General features: G+C 34.4%; 1 protein-coding gene across 5 annotated transcripts in view; it reads right to left on the bottom strand.

Annotated features, from left to right (window-relative positions):
• Nucleotides 1-17,798, bottom strand: part of TTC17 (tetratricopeptide repeat domain 17) — a 160,679-nt gene that overhangs the window by 132,328 nt on the left and 10,553 nt on the right. For all 5 annotated transcript variants that reach the window (XM_036891710.2, XM_036891711.2, XM_036891713.2 and 2 more), the window contains exons 2-5: nt 8,701-8,790; nt 4,161-4,330; nt 3,446-3,557; nt 3,070-3,201 (exon numbers count right to left, since the gene is read on the bottom strand). In XM_036891710.2, the coding sequence (XP_036747605.2) occupies nt 3,070-3,201; nt 3,446-3,557; nt 4,161-4,330; nt 8,701-8,790 (504 nt within the window). The remainder of the gene's footprint in view (nt 1-3,069; nt 3,202-3,445; nt 3,558-4,160; nt 4,331-8,700; nt 8,791-17,798) is intronic.

Genomic DNA, 17,798 nt, shown 5'->3' with positions numbered 1-17,798 from the left:
AATCAGGAAAACAATTCCATTCACAATTGCATCAAAAAGAATAAAATACCTAGGAATAAACCTAACTAAGGAAGTGAAAGACCTACACCCTGAAAACTACAAGACACTCTTAAGATAAATTAAAGAGGACACTAACAAACGGAAAATCATCCCATGCTCTTGGGTAGGAAGAATTAATATTGTCAAAATGGCCATCCTGCTTAAAGCAATCTATAGATTTGATGCAATCCCTATCAAAATACCAAAAGCATTCTTCAACAAACTGGAATAAATAGTTCTAAATTTCATATGGAATTGGAAAACACCCCGAAAAGGCAAAGCAATTCTGAGAAGGAAGAGTAAAGCAGGGGGGATCTCACTTCCCAACTTCAAGCTCTACTACAAAGCCACAGTAATCAACACAATTTGGTACTGGCACAAGAACTGACCCACAGACCAGTGAAACAGAATGGAGAGTCCAGATATTAACCCAAACATATATGGTCAATTAATATATGATAAAGGAGCCATGGATATACAATGAGGAAATGACAGCCTCTTCAACAGCTGGTTTTGGCAAAACTGGACAGCTACATGTAAGAGAATGAAACTGGATCACTGTCTAACCCCATACGCAAACGTAAATTTGAAATGGATCAAAGATGTGAATCTAAGTCATGAAACCATAAAACTCTTAGAAAAAAAAATAGGCAAAAATCTCTTAGACATGAACATGAGTTACTTCTTCATGAACATATCTCCCCGGGGAAGGGAAACAAAAGCAAAAATGAACAAGTGGGACTATATCAAGCTGAAAAGCTTCTGTACAGCAAAGGAAACCACAGTATGGGAGAATATATTCATAAATGACAGATCCAATAAAGGGTTGACATCCAAAATATATAAAGAGCTGACACACCTCAACAAACAAAAAGCAAATAATCCAATTAAAAAATGGGCATAGGTGCTGAATAGACAGTTCTCCAAAGAGGAAATTCAGATGGCCAACAGACACATGAAAACATGCTCCACATTGCTTGTCATCAGAGAAATGCAAATTAAAACCACAATGAGATATCACCTCACAGCAGTAAGGACCAAATGATTTCACTCATATGTGGAGTATAACAACAAAGAAAAACTGAAGGAACAAAACAGCAGCAGAATCACAGAACCCACGAATGGACTAACAGTTACCAAAGGGAAAGGGACTGGGGAGGATGGGTGGGAAGGAAGGGATAAGGGTGGGGATAAAGAAAGGGGGCTTTACAATTAGCATGTATAATGTGGGGGGGGTATGGGGCGGGCTCTATAACACAGAGAAGACAAGTAGTGATTTTATAGCATCTTACTATGCTGATGGACAGTGACGGTGTGAGGGGGACTTGGTGAAGGGGGGAGCCTAGTAAACATAATGTTCTTCATGTAATTGTAGATTAATGATACCAAAAACAATAAATAAATATATATAACCCAACAAAGACTTTTCAACAGGAGCTGTCCAGTAGACAAAGGATGCGGTAAAGGGTAAATCTGCATGAAAATAAAGCTGCTTGAGTCAACAAACAAACAAAAGTTTCTGACAAATCAGAAACCTGAAATTCTGGACAACTTCAATCTAAGTAGAACTGGGGGGACAAAGTGCTCTATGATCCTCATAGTGCTTGGTATGATGATTAAAGTCTTATTTAAACTTCAAAAAAAAAAAAATGGCAGAGGATCTGAACAGACACTTCTCCAAAGAAGAAATTCAGATGGCCAACAGGCACATGAAAAGATGCTCCACATCAGTAATCAGCAGGGAAATGCATATTAAAACCACAATGAGATATCACCTCACACCAGTTAGGATGAACAACATCCAAAAGACAAACAACAACAAATGTTGGCAAGGATGTGGATAAAGGGGAACCCTCCTACACTGCTGGTGGGAATGTAAATTAGTTCAATCATTGTGGAAAGCAGTATGGAGATTCCTCAAAAAAACTCAAAATAGAAATACCGTTTGATCCAGGAATTCCACTTCTAGGAATTTACCCTAAGAATGCAGGAACCAGTTTGAAAAAGACAGATGCACCTCTATGTTTATTGCAGCACTATTTACAATAGCCAAGTAATGTAAGCAACCTAAGTGTCCATCAGTAGATGAATGGATAAGGAAGATGTGGTACATATACACAATGGAGTATTATTCAGCCACAAGAAGAAAACAGATCCTACCATTTGCAACAACTTGGATGGAGCTAGAGGGTATTATGCTCAGTGAAATAAGCCTGGTGGAGAAAGACAAGTATCAAATGATTTCACTCATCTGTGGAGTATAAGAACAAAGCAAAAACTGAAGGAACAAAACAGCAGCAGACTCACAGAACCCAAGAATGGACTAACAGTTACCAAAGGGAAAGGGACGGGGGAAGATGGGTGGGAAGGGAGGGATAAGGGGGAAAAAGGGGCATTACGATTAGCACACATAATGTAGGGTGGGGGCACAGGGAGGGCTGTATAACACAGAGAAGACAAGTAGTGATTCTGTAGCTTCTTACTACGCTGATGGACAGTGACTGTAATGGGGTATGTGGTGGGGACCTTGTAATGGGGCAGTCTAGTAACCATAATGTTGCTCATGTAATTGTAGATTGATGATACCAAAGTAAAAAAAATAAAAAATGAAGAAAAAAAGGATATTCCCTTAAAACGAAAATATTAAGATTTTATTATTAGTATTTTTTTCTGATTCAGAGAACAGTGTTGGTCTATGTATTATATGTAGATATATCAAAGATAGTAACGTTAAATTTTTTTCCCATTCAAAACATATAACCTAGCCTATAAGCCATTTTGCTTATATTAGCTAGTTTATTTGTTGTTGTATTTTTTTATGAATTAGTTTAAATGTAACTTGTTAGCGTCCCTTCCTAGTAAAGGGGATGGAGCTAGCATATTCTTACCTAGCTTTAAACAACAGAGTTTATATTAATGGAATCAAAATTTAAAATCACTCTCTAGTCAAAATCTAGGCAGGTATTCCCTGAGAGAAAAGTATCTTTTGCTCACACCAGTCTCCTGGCCTTTAAGTCACTAATGACTTACCTTCCGTAGGCCTTCATGAATGAGGTGACCTATGTCATCTATACTCCTTCCTAATCGTTTAGATAAATATGTGAAGACTGGATCTTCTTTAGGTAATAAAGGTGCAGAAAGATTAATCCTTTCTTGTACACCCTGAAGAGAAGAAAAATAAAATTGAAAAATACATACAAAAAGGAGACTGTAAAACATAGAAGTTTCATGTAATTTGGTATCTTACAGCATTTATTTTGAGGGATTTTAAAGAAATAGATGCTTGTAAAATTATAAAGCTGGGAGGAGAGAAGAAAGAAAAAGATTATAAGCATGAGACTAAATTGAAGAACAAATGCAAATGCAAAAATAAAAACCCCAAAAAAGAACCCAAATCTCTACTTACTCGCAAGTGCTGAAAAGCATGTATACTATATGGAAGTTCTAGAATTTTAGTACAATCAGGTTGCTCAGGGTCTGGAGGGACAGGAGATTCTGTGTCTATATAATCTTCAGGGCTAAAATCAAGAAGCAAGAGATCAAAGGTAAAGAAATGTCTAACTTTTTCCTAATATACCATATCTCAACTTTACAACCAACATTAGTCAACATACATAACTTTTTCACATAGATGTGGTTAGAGTCAAATATTTTGAAAGTTTGAGTTAAAGGAGATAAAGAGTGAAAATACTAGGTACGTCACAGTGTTGGATCACGGATTTTTTAAAAGCTTTTAAAAATTCTAGAAATTTTAAACCAATTTACACTTCCACTGATAGCCTCTCCACATTTTTACCAGTTACTGATTTTTAAATACTTTTTCCAATTTGATAAAATCTTTAAATTTTTTAAATTTGTACTTATTTGTTCATTAATGAGAAATATATTTATTGGCCATTTGTATTTCTTTTACTATAAAATGTTCCATTTTCTACTGTGGAATTAAATATTTTTAATTGATTTGTAAGAATTCTACATGTAGTATGTATTTTGAACTTTCAAACTTCAATAAATTCATCTGTGATTGAAGCTTATTCTCATGAGAGAAACAATTTATTATTAATTTGAGAAAGGTCTGCTCAGGAAAAACAGTTTTATTTTTGGAAAGACAATTTACTTACCTGATGTCTTTGCTTTCCAAAGTTATGTATGTGCCATCATACAGATCCAGGTCCCCTAACGGAACCTTGGCTTTGATGCAATCGGGGTCCTCTTTATTATGTCTCTGTTCCAGTCCTGTATCTCTGTCCTCATTCTCTTCTATGTGAATTTTTTGAGCAACTAATTGTTTCTGTTAAGAACATAAGAACATAAGAACACAATGGATTTTTCAGTATTTCAGTCTTGCTACCCCATAAGAGAAATAAGAATTTACTGTGTTGACGATGTCAGAGAACCCTCTATGAAGGAAGACAAGGATTCTGAATACTGTAGTCTTCCCTTGTCCACAAGGGATATGTTCCAAGACTCCCAGTGAATGCTTGAAACCATGGGTAGTACTGAACCCTACCTTTGAAAAAATTTAATTTATAAATTAGGCACAGTAAGGGATTAACAACAATGACCAATAATAAAATAGAACAATTGCAATATACTGTAATAAAAATTAGTCAATGTGGTCTCTTTCCCTTTCTCTCTCAAAACATCTTTTTGTATTGTATTCACCCCTCATTTGGTGATGATGTTAAGTGACAAAATGCTTGTATGATGAGATGAATGATGTAGGCACTGTGATGGAGCATTAGGCTACTACTGACCTTCTGACCATATGTCAGGAGGAGGATCATCTGCTCCTGGATCATGGTTGAGCAGGGGTAACATGTGGTCAACCATGCTTTAATGGAAAAGGACACTGTGGAAAGGGGGACAGCTGTATCCCCTTAGTTAACTTAGTTGACATAAATATGCTTCTCTAAACAGGTGTCCATATACAGAAAGTAATAGAACGTGAGATTTATAATATTAGCACATGAGTACCTTCATAATATGATTGCAAACTACTTATAAAGATGCATCTATCAACTTAATTTCCCTGGAACAGAATGGTTCAGCAATTAGAACTACCTTCAATCATCCAAAGATGTCATGTGTCAGTACTTCAAGATATCCAGCATGTTGATATGGCTACCTGGAATATCTTTGTCTAATGCCCTGTGTTCTTCCAGATAAATTCTTCCATTTTTTTTTTTCAAACATACAGAGGAATTATACAAACACCCATGTTTCCACCAACCATATCTATTACAATATTTTGCCATATTCATTTCAGATCTTTTTCTAAGGAAAAAAAAATAGTTGAAGCCCCTCTTTACTGCCTTTGACATTCTCTCCCTTCCCAAAGTCACCACTATCCTGAATTTGTTTTATGCCATCATTTCCATGTGTATTTTTAGAAAATATTGCTGTATTACTTATTCTCTTAAAATATTATATATATCCATATAATGTTTAAAATCAACATACAGCATTACTTTGCAAGTTTAAAAATTTTATATAAATAGTATACCATATGCATCATTCTACAACTTTCTTTTTTTAACTTGTTTTTTGTTCAATATTTATCTACATCGGTCAGGATATATCTCTAAATTTTTCATTTAAATGAATGTATAAAAATATATTTATCAATTTCATAGAAACCTTTAGATTGCTTCTTTTACATTTTTTTGCTATTAAAAGTGCTATGATATTATTATAAAAGTTTCCTTGTGCACATGTATAAGAGTTCCAGAAGGGGCAAAAATATGGGGTCACATGGAATACACATTTTCAGTTTCATTTAGACACTATCAATCTGCTCTTCAATGTGACTATAACAACCAGAATTCTACCAACAGATTAAGATAATAACCATATCCCCACAAACTTACCAATGTTCGGTTTTGTCATAATTTTAATTTATGTCAATCTGACAGGCATGAAATGTTATCTTGCTATAAGTGCTATAACAGACTGTACTACTACTAATGAATTTGCTGCCCCTCCTTACAAGAGGTTCTACATTACTGTTCTGCTGGATTCAGATGTGGCCAGTGTGACTTGCTTTAGCCAGTGTAACATTTTAGAGCCAATGTATGCTTCACCATGTTCTTTCTTTTCCCTCAGGTACCTAGGAATGGCAATATTCTAGAAAGTGGATACTGTCAGCCTGGATCCCGGCATATGAACAGAGTGACATTTAGTACAACCTTATTGTCTTAAGCCATTAAGATCATTGAGATGTTACTGAATGATCTGTTTCCACTTACTCATTCCCTCCCAAGTCTCTTCCTGTAGGTAGACGATACACACTGCCCTATGGAGCTCAGGCTTTGCCAATGAAATGTAAGTAGAGATGATGTACGTCACTTGTAAGTAGAAACTTTAAACAGGCTTTATGTTTGCTTTTCCCTCCTTGAGCTCCGCCTTCTTTCATGAGAACAGCAACTGAGATTCAGGACTGTCTGTTGCCAGTGCAAAGGCTAACAAACACGGCAACAGACGGCAGACTATCTTAACTAATGTGATTATGAATGGGACTGAACATATTTTCTTATGTTTATATTTTGTGAATTGAATGTCCAAGTCTACCAATTTTTTTCCCAGTAAGTTTTTAAAAATTGATTTGTAGAAACTTATGAAAAGAGTAACTCTTCACAAGTTTATTCTTTATAAACAGACTCTTCATAAATTACATGGATTACATACATCTTCTCCCAGCCTGTAGCTTATCTTTTATTTTTGCTCATGGTGTCATTTGCTAATGAGAAGCTTTTAGTTGTAAGATGGTCAACTTTACCAATTGTTTTCTTAATTGTTTGTGATTTCTGTTATTTAAGAAATCCTTCCCTATCTTAACGTTTAATATATCAATATATTCTCCTATTTTTTTAAGTTTTAAAGTTCTATTTTTCATACTTAATGCTATGGTCTGAATGTTTGTGTCCCCGCAAAATTCATTATGTGTTTATCTTACATGGAATACTGTCAGTCCCCTATACTCCACAGAGCTGAACTATCATATGTCATTGAGCCTGCTCCTGGCTTTGGAGGAGCAAATTTGTAGCTTTACCACATTCCTAACTTAGTGTTTTATTCCATTTCTGGTCCATGTTGATATTTATGTTTTTTTTAGGCCTGGGTACATTTTATTTTAATTTTTGTATTTTATGTGTCACTTGCTATGTATATGAAGCAGAAGTATGCTAAGTATAAAGTTATCACAGATTAACCAAAAACTGGTGGAATCAACATTTTTCATTTCCATTTTCACTGACTTAGTGAATGGTATTTTCCCCTACATTACTCTAATTTAAGACTCCTTCTCTTTGTATTATATCATACTGTCTCTTAAAATAAGCGAGAGCAATAAACATATACAGTATGCCTTTGTATCTGAAAATACTTGTTTTCTGCACCATTGCTCTTATTTTGAATACTGTGTTTTATTTTGATCTGTGTTTAAATAAAGACAGATCAATCTTCCAAGTCTGAAGCCCTATAAATACACCTGTTGTCTCATTCCTAGTATTCATAAAAATCAACATTTCCGAATTTACATAGATAAAACTGGTAGGTACAATGTAAGAGACTATTTAAAAAATGATGGGATGTTCTAGTTTTATAAATATTCTAAAAATACTACTACCTATGCAGAGCAGATTCGCATGTGCTAAAAGCTCTTCCTTCTTAATTCACAGAAATTAAAAATATATATAATGATCTCTATTTCTGTTGATAGATGTGCCAGTTTGAATTTACAGAAGTGAAATTCAGGATTTTTATATAACTGGAAAACAAATGGCTACCTGGTTTAACAGGTATGCCAACTTTTCAGCCAAGAGATAATGGCATTTGCCTCTGGTTCTGCCATACTTGGTTCTTGAAATCAGGCAGTTCGCTGTCTTTGGGTCTAATTGTTTCTTTGCCTCTAAAATAAGGATGACCTTTATGATTCCTCCTAATTCTCAAAGATCTGATTCTACTCTTATTATTCTCAGTAATTTTCTAAACCTCATTTTGCAAACTGGTTTACTTTTTCTACAATTTGTATTTCCTTAAAATTTGGATTCAATTTACTGTAACTTTTAATCAAAGACTTTATGAGAAAAAGACCCTTGTTTTTCAAATAACTACTACTACTTGCTATTAAGTGAAATCAGTTTATGGCAATCAATGATAGAAACAAAAGCGTCAGGGTTTATTAGCACTAATAAATTTCAAGTTTTCAAGGTACAAAGTAGCTTTTCACCTTGATTATACGAACACACAGTAGCAGGACCCTAGTTTTTACTACATGGGAATTAAAAAAAAAAATTACATTTTTTAGGATACTAAAATCCTTCTTCTTTTTCTTATTTCACCTAACTCTCCTTCCAAGAATATGCTCAGAGATTTTTTTTCTTCTTAACTGATGGAAAAACTTATATATGGAAACTCTATTCAAGGATATAGTGAGTCAAGAATCAGCCATAAAACCCAGACTAGGAAAGTCCGTTTCCTTACTACTGCTCAGTGTCAATCTAATTAGATGTTATTTTTAAAAACATGACCTAAAAGTAGTATATTCCTGTAAAAGTTGGAAGATTCAGGCTTAATAAGTAATATGCTTTAATTTTTCTTTGCATACATTAGTTCCTGTGAAATGCAACAAGTTTCATATCACATACCCCGTTGCCTCACCTCTAGTTCTCTGAGGTAGTTAACTGTTGTTTCTTGTCTCATTAATATGACTAAGTCATGGGGATGCTTCAAGTTCATTGGTGAATCCACCTACAAGCAAGCATGCAATAAATAAATAAATAAACAAAGCTCAGATTTCATCAACATTTGTTTGGATTAATAGTTTCCTTTAATAGGCTTTAAATTATTTTCAACCACCATTATAGTCAGTGGTAGGTGCTCAGTAAAACTATAGGGGTTATTTCAAAAGTGATCCCATGTAAATATTTCAGCAAAGAGAATGATAGGTTCTGTAGCTGTCCCTTGAACTCCAACTTGAAAAAGCAAGCTTTGGAAATGAATATTCTAATTTGGCTGGTCATATAAGAAATATTTAAGAAGAAAAGTATTTGGCAGTGAATGACAAAATAAATTCCTTAAAAAATATTTCATACCTGTAATAATAAAAGAGGGATTGTGTGGTCTTCATAGCACATTTCATAGCTGAACAGGTTTGGAAGCAAATACTAAAAGTACCCATTTTTGAAGGCTATTCATAGAAGCCATGAATCAAAGATAATATAAAATAATCTTGAGATTATTTATAATTCACATAAACAAGCGACTATGCTTTTGAAGATATAGGAAAAATGAACACTCATATACTGGTAGCAGGCTTATAAATTCGCTGATGTAGTTTGGAGGGTTACTGACAATATGTATCAAAATGTTAAGAGTGCATCTCCTTTGACTGGCAATACAAACTCTAGGAAACTATCCTATAGCCATTCTTAAACCAGGCAACAATATATGCAAGGATGTTCACTACAATAGTTTTAGCTGCAGGAAAAAAAAATAGAAACAGCCTAAAGCCATCAATAAGGGAAAGGGAAAGCTGTTGTCCAATGGAATGAGATACAGAAAAACTACATCTATGTCATGGGAAGATGCTCACAATACATAGCCAATAAAAATTAAGAATAGTAAGTACACAATGACTTATTTTTTGGTTCAAGAAACTACACATATATATTTTTTTAGATAAAAATGTACATGTTTGTATATTCACAAAACAAAGTTGGTTTACAGTGGTTTCTTTTGTAAAGTAGGATTAAGAGGAGAGCCACACCCATGTTTACTTTATATACATGTATATTTTTTTAATTGTTTATAATGTATACTAATACATGTATAATAAGGAAAAAATAATTCACACATGCACGCACACAAACACACACACAGGGTTTTTGAATTTCACAAAGAGCTAAGACAGTGGTGGCCTTGGTACCTAAGGGATGAGATAAAGTTCTTATTATTCCATAGTGCTAGACTGGAGCTGTCAAATTATATACCAGCTCTTTAGCTCCACTTTGAGAAGAAACTGTCTATTTATAGTCTAGAAATTGACCTCAGCTCAATTAACTGAATTTAGAGCTAGTTTCTGAAGTGCAGAAGATAGTCTTGCTTAGACCTTGGTAAATATGAGAGCCTATTTTTAAAGCATGATCTTAAAAAAAAGGGAATAAGAATAAGTTGGATGGTTAATAATACACATTAAATTGGATAATGCTAGGTGACTAGATAAAACTCATCTTCCTTTGCTCATTCTATCATTTCAAAAATGCCAGAGGAAAAAAGAGATGCTAGTCCAGAGTAACTTCCATTCATACTGCCATTGCAATTATCTAAACTACATAACTATTATTATGTAGTTATGGACAATTATCACTTCCCACAGTCTCGCTTTTAAGGCGAGAGATCCTTTCACTACTCCTGGCCTTCCCACTATATTGGAATTTACATTAAAACTGGACTCTGAATTTAAAAAGCACTAAACATGTAATAGCAATGCCTATACCTGATCACCTGAGCTTAAATTTCTTCAAAAAGATCAAACCTAGCAAAAGCCTACAAGCAAAAGTAAAGTAAAACCCTGCTGCCTTAGGTTTATCTCAATAGGAGGTGGAAAACTTTGCTTCTCTTTTCACAGTATTTGAACATAAGCCCAACAATCACATGCAAGTAAGGCAGGGAGAGCTACTATAATGGATTGATTTAATTTCAAAGCCCATCAATATTTTTTACAGCAATGTGATATATTATATAGCACACCAAAATTTTACAGGAGGAAATGTAAAAGCTACCGCTAGTGGCCAGAGTGCAAAAGAAGTTTACATAAAGAGGCCAAAGAAAATCAGCATACTCTACAATTTTGTCCAGACCTCAAGAAATAGCTATTAGTACAAAATTTTATAAGTATTTTTAAAAAAAGGTTTTAAGAAAAAAAACCTGTGTGTGGTGGGGGGGAAGGATGTGGAAGTATGACATTGCCATTCCAAAATACCTAACTAATCTGTTTACCCAACATGGCGAACTACTACAGGAATAAAAGAATGAGCCAAATAATGATTTAAATAAATATTCAAAATATAATTTTAGTTTTAGAATTTAAAAATACTAGATAACCAGGGCTTTGCCATATTTGAATAGCATGGGTTTGGCCAACATTCAATTGTAAGGAAGTACTTTTCATTTCCTTGAAGCTTTTAGTTCAGCAAAGATACAGCTGCTACAGGAGGTATCAAGATGAAATTATCAGCAGAAGGAAGGAAGGGAGCCCACTAACAGCTGTGATTCTCTTTTTGATGTGGCCACAAATGGCATGGATCTTTGCCAGATACGGGCTGGTTGCAGAAGATTTATAGCCTGACATATATTTTTATTGAGACAGCTTCAAGCTTTTAAATTTTAAGACATTATGATAATTATCTTTGGCAAATGCCAATCTGCTTGAATTTCTCTCCTTGAGAGTACCTCTCATCCTTAGAAGATTACAAAAGGAAGTATGTATGACAACTTTAACCTTGTAAAGACTACAACATCCATCTAACCAACAAAGATTTATAAGCCTCTATGAACCAGGCCCACAGGGAGTCAATATTCAGAACCTATGTACTCCTATTTTATATACAATGCGAATACCTTCAAAATCTTTAGCATTTGGAAGAGGCTGTTATAAGCCCAGGAGGAAAAAGTGACAGGAATGAGAGAAAGGTTTAAAAGGACATAAGACATACACAAGACCTCATAGATTTTATGGCTTTCTCACAGGGGACAAAGAACCCTACAAACTTTCATTATGTACAGCACAAAAATTGGTGCTCGTAATGACCTGAATCATGAAAGAAAAGTGGAATTATTTTCAATTTGTTCTACTTAAGTAGGTGAGAAAGTATGAAATACATTTTAGAACAAAACTTATACTGCAGGGGAAAATGGATTATTATCCAGAATGATTCATCTTCTAAAACAAACAAGTTTCATTATTATTGTAGCAATTTATTTTAATAAAGGAAATAACAAACCTTATGAAACAATTCAATTTTATTTTCCCTTGAATACATTGTAAAAGTACATGATTCCAATTAATATAACAGCAGTAAATATCTTATTCATATCATGATGATTTTCATATATTTCATTTGCTGCAGTCTCTAATTAACCAAGATATCATTATCTGCACTTCTAATCCAGAGCCGTATCTCTGTGAATTCACTGAATTCACATGGTAACAGATGGAAATGTCAATATATAAGGTAATTACTTCACTGGCAAATCGGATAGAGGATGACCATTTTAAACTTAAAATAAGCAATCTAAGGGTATAAATATTTTTGAGTTCTACAGAAGTTTGAGTCCACCACTTTCCACTGGTCCTTTATGACAAGAAATGGAACATTTCTATTTTAACATAAATTCCAGCCTTCATATACAATTTATTCTTTACATATGCTGAATAGTCTTACCTATTTTTTTAATGGCATTCAAATGAGTACATGACAGCAGCATTAATGGGAAACTCATTTTTCTCCCAATAGTAGTTTGAAACTGCTGAATGAAATTTTATACTGTACCATACTCATTTTTAAAAATTTCCTTACATTGGAAAGTAGAAATTTTAAGTCTTTTATTCAGAATTTTAACTAAAATATTGAGAATATGATGGAAAACAAATAAAAATCTTCAAAGCAAAGAAGACTGTCTACCTTAAATGATCCTACTCAGTGGGTATCTGTAGTTCTTGCTATCCAGCATCTGCAATCCCCCCTTGTGGAAAAAGCACCTCCCTCGCCTGGCTGGAAGCATCCTCCCTGCATTTGAAGCCCTGGTCATTGTATTCCTTTCCCTTGGTCACGGTGGTTATTTCTGAGATGGGACATTAACGAAGTGGTGAGTTGGTACTTAAAGAGACTCCAACTCAGAACTTATTTGAGCTACTGGGGACTAGCCATCTTGCATTCACAGGGGGCCTGAGAATGGGATTAAAGCAGCAGAGAAATGAAGACAGAGAAAAATCTATACTGGTTATACTGGTTTGAGCCCTGGACCAAACTGTATCTGAGGCAGTTGGAATTTGTCCAAATATTTCAACGAAAATTTTCAACACAGAAAGTCTTGAAGCTATTTCTAAACATCTGCATAATTTTGTTAAGGCCCTTTGCCTAGGGTATCTTATAATCAATCCTTTGGCTCTTTTAAGAGCTTCCATGCCTTTGCATGAACTAATTCCTCCACTGCACTTCTCTCCTCATACTTTTGGTGAAGGTCAGATAACTTGGTCTAAATGACATTTCTTTTGTGAAGCCATCCTTCTCTTGAGCTCCTATTTTACACACTTCTTTAATAGCATTTTTTACTCTGTTTAGTTACTGTATGCCTGTCTCTCCAAAGTTTCCTTTTGTATTCCTCTTTCTATCTTCAGTACTTAACTCTTTAAGGTACATGTTAGGCACTTAATATGTTGCTGATGGTTTGATGAAGGGTCTAATGTCAAATTTGTTAGATACTCTATCTTCATTTCCTAAGGCAGTGCCATTCACTGATGACCACCAGGAAAATAGGTAAAGTGGCTAAGCCACCAGGAATCATGAAAAAGTAAGTCTTTGACAGGTCTATGACTAGTTGTGTGACCTAAAGGAAATCACCTTCCTTATGTGAGCTTCCATTTCCTCTTTTGTCAAATGAGGGGACCCAAACTGATAACTTTTAAAGTTCCTTATACTTTTAAAATCCTACCTCTATAAAAGATTTAACACTATCATAACAGTCACATTTTTACAAGCCTCACACACTACTGAAGTAATCTGATATTCAAATGAAGAAAATGATCATTCTTTCAATTTGCCCATATTAATTTGTACTTGCTCTAGGCAGGGACTATTTCCAAAGCTGCAGTTAAAAGCTTCTTTTAAACTGTTAATTTGTCAAATTAAACCAAGGCTCCAATTAGCAGTGACTCTCTATTTCTGAGCAGTTAAGTTGCTCACTGTATCATTTACAAAGATAGTTCTGTCTTTATGCTACTTAATTCTAACAAAGTTCATCTTAAAAAATATTTTTCTGATTATAAGATAAATATACATGTTACTGCTAAAACACATTTATAGACAATATAAAGAAGAAAATTAAAAGCATTGACATCTCACCTAAGATATCTGCTGACAGATATATGTGTCTTGTCAGGATAATGTCTCTGCATACACACACACACACACACACACACACACACACACACACACAGCTATGCAGGTAAGTATTTTTATAAAAATGGAATCATTATATATTTACTATATTGTATCCTTCCCTTCCTTACTCTTCCCTAAATTTGATCAGATTTCCTTGCCAGTAATTATAAATCTACATGATCATATTTAATGGTTAATATTATAGTAAAGTTATTTATCTAGGTTCCTACTAATTAAAATTTGGGGTTTTGGTTATTTTTTTAAGAATATTGTGATGAATATCCTTATACTTTTTTGCATAGCTGTCTATTTATGTCCTAGAAAAAGAATTGCTAGGTTAAAGAGACTGTACTTTTAAATTTATATTTTTTGCTAGCTTTTTTCCATAATAGTTGAACCAACTTAAATCCCAAACAACAGTCACTGAGTTTCTATATACTCTTAGGAACACTGGAATAAGAGTGAATACACCTTAATCACTGTTGGCCACATGTATTTCTTCTCTTGTGTACTTACAAAAAATATCTCTCATTGCCTCTCTTAAAATTCATCTCTTAAAATATATCTATGATATAAGTTAAAATTTATATCATATTTTATGAATGATGATTTCTCTCTGGTAATCACTATATTATTCTCTTTTTGTTTGTGTTTTCTGACTTTTTCTACAGCGAACATGTATTACTTAAATTTATAAGTATTTTTATAAAGTTCTACCTGCAGATCATTTTGTTAAAATGAAACGTGCAGAGTACTATGCAACATGTTTTACTAAAAAAAAAAGAGCTGTAATGACAAGTATAATCTCAGGCCTGAGGAACAGTCCTGTAGTTTTTCCTTACATCTTCACAGAGAAACAGTTCCTCTTACAGATGTGGGGCCAGGCAAAACACTTTGAAAAGCCAACATCCTGTCTCCTTTTCTTTCTTCCCTTAGAATTTCACCCTTACCTCAAATCTAGTTCACTGCCATTTTCAAATGACTGCCCAAGGAACCCTTACCTTTGTGATCCCTGCTAGGCTAACACAGTGTCAGGCAAGATGAGTTTTTTATAGGTATGGAATGAGGGATACTGATGTCGGTTGCAGGTAACTCTCTCTTCAGGATTCAAGTCTATCCACCGTGGACTTGCATGTTCTTCCATGTCTAGAAAAGGGCAAGTGCACAAAACACCAGTCTGCCTCTTAAGAAGGACTGACACGGGCTCCTGGCTATAATACTTTTCAAAAATTTAATATGTAATATAAACAGATTCTTTACTAGAGACATTTAACTGTATCAGATCAATAAAACACTATTATTATGAACTGTAAGGAGTTAGAAATATTTTTGTTAAAGATGAGTTTTTTTGCTGTACAGTATTTTAATGTTAATTAAAAAGTTCCTATTTTGATGGATATCAGGTTATCAAAACTAAACTTTAAACAAAAATACTGAATCTTGACCATCACATGAATTTTTATAGCCTTATGTCCCTATTTTCTAACATTTTACCCTCAATTAGATTTCTCCTTATTTTCACAGTTCTTGGAAAACACAGTTGTAAATACTGAAACTCACACAAAATAATCTGGGTATTTAAAGTATATTAAACAGCTATAATCTAGATTTGAATATGTAGTGTTACAGCTATTTTATAAGAACATTCATGCCAACAATCACCATTTTCCTAACTGATAAACAAACAAGTTAGTAACCGTTTTCAACATGAACCACCAATGAATAACTTCTTATAAGAGTATCATCATCTACTTTTCTGACTTATGTCACAGGATGGATCTTCTGCAATTCTGCAAGTAAAGAAAATGAAATGCTGAATCAGGACATAAAAGAGTGATGGATTTCTTATATATTTATGATATTATTGTTAACATGTACAGAAACAATGTAACTGTACAGTTAGAGCTATTTGACTCAGAAGTGACTCTTACTCTAGCAACCAATATTCACTGAACATAGAATAATGGCCCAACAAAGATGTCCATGTCCTAATCCCCAGAAATTATGTTAGGTTATATGGCACAAGGGGATTAAAGTCGTTAGAGTTAAGGTTGCAATTCAGATTACTTTAAAGAAGACAGAGACTATAACCTGGATTATTCAGGCAGGCCCAAAGTAATCACAAGGGTCATCAAAAATGGGATAGGAAGGTCAATGAGAGATGTGACTAAGGAGGAATGGTCAGAGAGATACAATGTTGTTGGCTTTAAAGATGCAATAAAAGGTGCCCAAGAGCCAGGAATGTGGGTGGTTTCTAGGAATTGGAAAAGGCAAGGAAATGGACTCTCCCCCTAGAACCTCCAGAAAGATATATGCAGCACTACTGTTTCCTTGACTTTAGCCCATGACATACGGGTTCCTTCTAATCTACAGAACTGTATGATAATGTTGTTTTAAGCAACTAAGTTTGTGGTAATTTTTTACAGCAGTGACAGAAAACTAATATGAGCACCCACTAAGTTTCAGACATAATGCCAGGCTTCATGGTGATGAATAAAATAGGTGTGAGCTTGAAAATTCTTAGATGGGTGCTATGGACTGGACTGTCTCCCAAAATTCTTATGTTGAAGCCCTAATCCCTAATGTGATGGTAACTGGGGACTGGGCCTTTAGAAGGTACTTAGGTTTTGATGAAGCCCTCATGATGGGACTGGTGCTCTTACAAGAGAAGACACCAGACACTTTCTCTCTCTCCCATGTGAGAACACTCTAAAAATGCTGCTGTCTGCAAGCCAGGGAGAGCGCTCACCAGAACCTGACCACGCTGGTATCTGATCTTGGACTTTCAGCCTCCAAAACTGTACAAATAAACTTATGTAGCTTAAGCCACCCAGTTTATGGTATTTTGGTAGGTCAGCCCTTGCTCAGACAGACATGTTAATGAAATGTTGAAAAAGGGACACTAAAATCAGTGCCAGACACTGAACCTTAATAACTTTACCATTACTCAAGTGACGGCAAATTCAAATAGTCAGGAGATTACTTTGCTATTTCATGCTAGAAATCACTGCTCTAAAAGAGACAACTGAATGAAGTTCCAGTTGATTACTCATCAAAATATTAGTATTAAGTGTAGTAATAGAAGTACTAACTAGTAGTATTAAAACACAAGTAGTTTTATCAGTTTGACTAATTTCTTTGACTGCAATCCCAACACGTGTGAAATAAGCATTCATTAACGACAAAGGTTTAATAAAGATAACAAAAGAAGCTGAAGGTTTCTTTTTGTTCTTCCAGGGATGGCCACACCGCTGTTTAGCTAATGGCAAAGGATGGATTAATTCATCTTTTAATAGAATAGGATTATGAACAAAGATATGACATATCCCAAACAATGTTGGGCATTTCAAACATTCCAAGCAGTCTTTTAGGAGGACAGTTTGGCAATATCTACGAAAATTAAATATAATGCATTCTTAGAACCAAGAAATTCCATTTCAAACCATTCATCTTACTGATATACTCAAAGTACTCCCAGAAGCATGCATAGATAGATGAATGAGCATGTTCATTCACTGCAGCATTATTTATTAAAGTAAAAACCTGAAAACAATCTCAATGTCTGTCATTAGGGGACTGGTTAAATAAATTACA

This window comes from Manis pentadactyla, chromosome 9 (genome assembly GCF_030020395.1).
Source record: "Manis pentadactyla isolate mManPen7 chromosome 9, mManPen7.hap1, whole genome shotgun sequence".
In the NCBI taxonomy this organism is placed as follows: Eukaryota; Metazoa; Chordata; class Mammalia; order Pholidota; family Manidae; genus Manis; species Manis pentadactyla.
Note: the sequence above shows the minus strand (reverse complement) of the source record. Positions and strands in the feature narration are given on the sequence as shown.